The sequence below is a fragment of the Pseudorca crassidens genome, chromosome 8 (assembly GCF_039906515.1).
Source record: "Pseudorca crassidens isolate mPseCra1 chromosome 8, mPseCra1.hap1, whole genome shotgun sequence".
NCBI lineage: Eukaryota > Metazoa > Chordata > Mammalia > Artiodactyla > Delphinidae > Pseudorca > Pseudorca crassidens.
The window spans coordinates 90959616-90966354 of record NC_090303.1 but is presented as its reverse complement, the minus strand read 5'-3'; the positions used below and the strand labels follow the sequence as shown (position 1 = coordinate 90966354).

At 37.8% G+C, this 6739-nt stretch overlaps 1 protein-coding gene across 2 annotated transcripts in view; it reads right to left on the bottom strand.

Moving 5' to 3' along the window:
* Positions 1 to 1251: 1251 nt before the first annotated feature.
* CHRM2 (cholinergic receptor muscarinic 2) overlaps positions 1252 to 6739 on the bottom strand; it is a 157995-nt gene continuing 152507 nt past the window's right edge. For both annotated transcript variants that reach the window (XM_067747114.1, XM_067747113.1), the window contains one exon: positions 1252 to 6696. In XM_067747114.1, the coding sequence (XP_067603215.1) occupies positions 5249 to 6649 (1401 nt within the window). In that variant the 5' untranslated portion in view covers positions 6650 to 6696 and the 3' untranslated portion in view covers positions 1252 to 5248. The remainder of the gene's footprint in view (positions 6697 to 6739) is intronic.

Genomic DNA, 6739 nt, shown 5'->3' with positions numbered 1-6739 from the left:
ATCCACATTTTCAGTAAATGTATAGTTTAAGGATTCAGATGAGCTGCTGGGTAAATGCAAGTACAGAAGATGGGTGTCTTTTTTCCTTCACAGTTTCCCATGACTCACTGTGTGTGTGTGTTTAAGAAGCCAAAGAATAGATATTCTAGAATGTCACTACTTAATAAACATCTATCTATATTCCACAACTTACCACATTGTGCTTCCTCCATTTTTGGATGAAAAAGACTGACATATATTATAAAGTGGAAACTTCTTCCATTATGATGGCAAGATGTTTTTCTCCTCTCAGTATTTCCAACCACCTAGTCAGGAACAGCATTTGACAATTCATCAATACAGTATTCAATTCAAATTCTAAAAAATGAATTGAGAACGTTTCACTGGGACAATAATAAACTAATGAGAATTGACAGATAATGCAATTTTTTCTTTTTTTTTGCTAGAAATGATTTTGGTTTACATAAGGAACAGTAATTCACAAGGGTGGACTGTGGCATAAAAGGGAAAATTTCGGAAGTGGGTAGCCTTCCAAAAACATCATAAAATTCAAAGAAAACTAGAGTTCACTGAAAAGAGTCTCTCCCATTTCATGCATTGGTGTCTAAAGATTATCTAAAGATTATCTTTAGATTAATCTAAAGGAATCTTTCAAATGTTCAGTGTTTATGCTTTTTCTATTAAAATGCAAGCATCTCCTGGGACTGCATGCCCACTATCAGCTAACACCATGACAATGTTTGCTAAGTAAGGACTTGTGCTAATGGACCAAAGAAAATGTTCTGAGGAATGTGGGTAGTTGAGTGGACAACAAGGAAAGGATGATAACTGCTATGGAGAAAATGTAGGACACTTAGAAACAAACCATATATTTTATAATTTCTTGGAGAAACTTTCAATGTCATACTACACTAAAAATTTTTGGCCTTTAATGTATGGGATGCTGTACTGGCCCCAAACTGAAAAGAGTGGTTTGTAACATACAGTGGTTGTACAATTTTTCCTTGTTTTTCAAAGTGTAAAACATTCTGAAGGTCATCCCTTCCTCCCAGTATGATTATTTTTTATTTCACAAAAATCAGTTAATTTGGAGGAGAGCGAAGCTGTATGTCAATGAATTGGTTGCAATCTCATCAGGCAATCAGACGTGAGATCAACACAGCTGTTGGAACAGAAACAGCCAGGACGATTCTAGTTAGAGGACTGTCAGGAACACAGAGGCAAAAAGCATTGTTGTCACGTGGGGTGACACCAAAGATTTATTAATATATTCCTCCAAGAGATATTTAAAATAAGTGCTATGTTTCCAAAGATTATGACACAGTGTAATAGTAATTCTTTCAAAATTGGGTGTATAAAATCTACTTTTGATACTCTGAAGCAACATATACCATATTACATACTCAGACTTTGTGTATAATATATTTATTTGCATACAGAAATATGTATTTCTATTATACATTTTATAACTCTATTTATAGAATATGTATATTAAGCATACAGCATATTCCAGGAAGATACATCAAATATGCACACAGTTCATGCTGTAGCGTGCACCCTTTTAAGAGAAGCATATTTAAGAGGCATGGTATTATATATACATGCTGAACATACATTTTGCACAATTCATCCAGCTTTGGGTGCTTCCCTAATCTATTTGCAACGCCAGTGCTGTGATTGTTGAAAGGGATACTATCAAACTGGGGAAAAGGCAACTACCAGTGAACTAAGTAGGAGAAAATAAAAGTAGATTGCATTTCTAAGTATATGTTGCCATCGTTTTGAACTCCCGTCTCTCCCGATGTCAGATGTTTAGGGCCAAAAAAGTGGTGAATGGAAAAAGAGCAGGAGTATGTGGGACCTCCAGCTTTGACACTCAAACCAGAAAGCTTATCTATGTGGCTTATTATACTGATGACTTTGTCCTACCACTTGGGAGCTCACATTAAATTAATGATGAACTGGTAAAAAGGCAATCATTTCTTTTTTCAAGAAATGAACTAGCTTTTTCACATTCTTAAATTCCTCTTCTTAGAAGACCGCTCTGGGATATTTACATTATTGCTATGAGGAAAGAAGAAGTTCTTGACAGATATTTACCTTTCCAGTGAAGATAAAGGAGATGAATCATAATGTTTCTGAAAGAGGCTTTTAAGGTTTTTGACAGGAAAAATAGCAGCTCCAATAGAAAGTGAACATATCAACTGCAACCATTTTAATAGCCAACTACTTCAACTTCAATTGACTGGACACTGTGGCAATCGTAAGTGGACATTAAGATGTTGGAAACAATGTGCTATGTGCATGGTCTGGTGATTTTGGCTATATAGATGTGTCTTGTGTTCCCAGTCTGTGAATTACAAATACACCAGACTCAACGGATGACAGTGTGTCTGATACATGATTGGTGAACATTAACCTTTTTCAAACAGATGAACAATTTGCATTGATATTCTAAGAGTTAAACAGGATTATTTTCCCACTTATATAAAGCAAGCTCTCGAATCCCTTAAAATAGGCCAGGGCTTCTCAACTTTGGCACTGCTGACATTTTGAGCCAAAAAATTCTTAGTTGTGGGGTCTATCCTGTGCATTGTAAGCCGTTTAGCAGCATCCCTGGCCCCTATATTCTCTAGATGCCAATAGCCCTCTCTCAAGTTGTGACAACCAACAATGTCTCCACACATTGTTAAATGTCCCCTGGGAGGAAAAATGGTCCCTAGTTGGGAGCCACTGAAATAGACAAATCCAGCAATAGTTAATGCAAGCCTTTGGATGCAGTCTCCATATCTTTCTAATCATCTACTATTTTCAGCATTCTTTCCGTTTTTCTGATTCCGGTTTACAAAGCTTCCATGATGTGTCAGTCTATATTCAATTCCTTTCTTTAATTTTTGATTGTTTCTCTTTCAATAAGGTTGTGGTAGATACGGTGGAGATCAAGAATAGAAGGAAGAAAGGAGAGCATGTGATGGCAATGGAGAGTAAGAGGCAGTTGGATTCACGATGAGCTGGACTGCTAGAGAAGGCAAAAAAGGACCCAAATCCTGAATCCTCAATCCTTGAATCCAAAGAGTTCATCCCAACTAAAGTGATACGTTGACTTGAAGAAACAAAATAAAAATAAATATGGATCTTAAATGTAAAAGTTTACATTAAGGTAGAATAAAGATATCTGTATGAACTGATGCTGTATGTTTATAAATAGAAGATTTAGTTGGGGAAGAATGACTGAAGTTGTTGAAACAAGAAGTTATTTTTATAAAGGATAAGTTATATACAAAAATTATTGGCAATTTGCTTCTTACTAATTGCTCTTTTTTGTTGTTATTTGCCTTGTGCTTTTTTTTCAGCTCCCCAAAGTTTTGAGATGCCATCAGTGAGGCAAGTCACACAAAATAACTCTAATTGAAGTGCTGAAGTCTAATACTGACAAATTCATCATGCAACTCACATGGATATTACTGGTCAAGTTATCATAAAGCCCATAAATCTAAAATGTAAAATTTGTAAAGGGTTTTTATAAATTTGATTTCTATTGATTGGGCCATCTTTAAAAAATCTGATTGGAAGACTATAGCAAATATAGTAAGAAAAAAAAGTTGAGGGGTAAAAATAACTAAGTGTGAGTCAATATAATTGTATATTTATTTGGGGTACCAATAAAAAGTCTTACATAGACAAGATTTATATAAAGCGCCGTTAGGTAATCGTTTCTGATGTGACTCTTCTATGGGCTAGAATTTTTAAAAATGGTGAGAAGTGGCACAGGTGCAGCCACTTATATTCTTTCAGATTTTGCTGAGCTCACTTGGCCTGTTTAGGTATCCATAACATTTCTGCCATAAAGATTACTACTTCTATTGACAGAATTTTGAAGTTAAAAAATTTTAGGGAGAACTGATGATTTGAGGGGAAAAAAAGGTGGTTTCAGTATATGTTTTTTAATTACTCTATTTTTTTTCCCTCCATAGGTCATAGGATGGTTATAAACCTCACTTATCTGTAAGTTGAATATCATCCTTTAGCAAGCATTGAGGAGAAGGTCTTATTCTCTTGGGACTGACCCAAAAGTCATTGGTGCCACGTTAATAAGTTAATCCTATTTAAGATTCCAGATGAATAAAGCAGCATCTTCCTGCTGACAAAGGCCAGGAGTTCATGTTTACAAGTTAGCATGTCATACACAGGTTAGGCAGATCAGGTTGAAACAGGATGCCCTTTCAATCTTCTATTTTCTTATCTCAAAATTCACCCGCCCTCAGTAAACTTTCTCCAACAAGAATGACCACTGTTCAATTTGATGAAACCTCAATTTAAAAAATGACTTTGGTTTCTCAAGCATATTTATATATTACGTAGGCTATTCTATTAAAATAAGAGGCTAGTTTAGTAGAAAACCAGATTGGTGAAAATATTTCACATGAAGAATCATAAGTGAACTAAATCCTCATAGGGTTTTATACCCCCAAAGAATGCAAAAGACACAGTGGGCAGGGGTGAAATACCCTTTTTCATGGCTGTCTCCGTATTTAGTGAAAGTCCTGCAGATTTTGCCCTTACACAATGTAAAACAGGGAAGTATAAAAACCAATGCCATATGAGAAAAATAATGATGTAATGTAATTAAGTTTTTTGTTTGTTTTTGTTTGTTTGCTCTCTTTTGATGGTGGGAAAGGGAAAGGCAAAAAAAGATAAGCATTTATTATGTTGCAATTCTCCACATAAAACCAAAACAAGAGAATAATATATGTTAAACACTCCGGAGGCCATTTCTACATCCTTTTTGGATCTTCTTTGTTCACTTCGCCATTGTGTAATGGCTTTCTTTATCTTAAACTCTCCAGGTTAGTTTGTAACTGTGGCATTTCATCCTCATATGGACACTTGGGAACAAAAAAATGAAAAAAAGGAGTGAGGTTATTATTCTTTTTGTGCAGAGATAAAATTATAGATTCAGAAGCCCTTCTTCAAGAGAGTATGAGAAAGCATAGATCATTTCTTAAATCCACAGTTCCAACATGTCTCCTTAATGGTCTCCTTGCTCCTAAACTGACAGGGTTTATAAGGTGCAAGTTTCAAACTGGAGCATAGGCACCATAAGAGTGTCACTGTTGGGCTCCTTAATTGCACATTCCATGATAAGACTATAAAGTGCAATGGCAGAGATCTGAAAACTAGGAGCTCTTTTATTCTGTTTCTTTTCGCCAAGCTCCCCTTGACTACCTTCTTTCTTTACAAAGATGTTTTACCTTGTGGCGCCTATGTTCTTATAATGACACATGAGAAGGTGTTTAAAGGTCTTCTTGAAGGTGGCATTACAAAGTGCATAGCAGGCAGGGTTGATAGTGCTGTTGATGTAACAGAGCCAATAACCAATTGTCCACACTGTGTTGGGGATGCAGGGTGCACAGAACGTGTTAATGAGCACCATGACATTGTATGGGGCCCAAGTGATGATGAAAGCCAACAGAATGGCCAAGATCGTCCTGGTCACTTTCTTTTCCCGGGAAGGAGGAGGCTTCTTTTTTGCAGGCTGCTTGGTCATTTTTACAATCTTGCGAGCAACAATGTTCTGTTTTTCATTTCCATTCTGACCTGAAGAACCAACTACCTCCACGGTGGTATTGGTTGGGGTACATGAGTCACCTTTTTGGGTCTTGGTGACAATTTTGATGCATGTTTGCTTTGAGTTCTCATCTTTGGAGTGGCCCAGGGAAGTGGAAACTGTGTTTTCATCCTGGGTTATTTCATCATCTCTCATATTAGAGGCGACAGCACTGACTGAGGTGGAATCATTGGAGCTTTCCTTTTCCTCCCCCTGGACACAGTTTTCAGTCACAGCATCTCTGGGAGCTTTGCCGTTCTGGATTTTGTTGTGCTCCAGGCCATCATCACTGCCAGGCATGTTGTTGTTGTTTGGCTTCACTATCCTTCCTTGTACCAGACTTGGAGAAACTGGATCTTGGTTGGCCACAGGCTCCTTTCTGTCCTTCTTTATCCTGCTCTTACTGGCTCGGGATATGTGCCAGTATAACACAGTCATGATGATCACAGGCAAATAGAAAGCTGCAATGGCAGTGCCAAAGGTGACAGCAGCATTGGAAAAAAACTGAATGTAGCATTCCCCATCCTCCACAGTTCTCACCCCTACAATGAACTGCCAGAAGAGAATGGCCGGAGCCCAGAGGATAAAGGAGAGAACCCAGGCGGCTGCAATCATCATACCTGCCATTTTTGTGGTCCGCCTGACGGGATAGGTGAGCGGTTTTGTGACGCAGAAGTATCTGTCAAAGCTGATGATGAGCAGGTTCATTACTGAGGCGTTGCTGACCACATAGTCCAGGGCTAGCCAAAGGTCACACACCACAGGTCCCAAAGGCCAGTAGCCAATCACAGTGTAAAGGGTGTACAGGTTCATGGAGAAAACACCAATGATGAGGTCAGCACAGGCCAAGCTGAACAAAAAGTAATTGTTGACGGTCTGGAGGTGGCGGTTGACTTTAATGGAGACCATGACCAGGATGTTCCCAATAATGGTCACCAAACTGAGGGACCCAGCCACAAGGACAATAAAAACCACTTCAAATGTCTTATAAGGACTGGTCAGAGCCAGGCCATTGTTAGAGGAGTTTGTTGAGTTATTCATTTTGTGTTCTCTAATCAGTAGCCAAGTAGCCAAATACACATTTAAACCTGCAGGGAAATAGAATAAAATTAACAAATACATAATATAAAC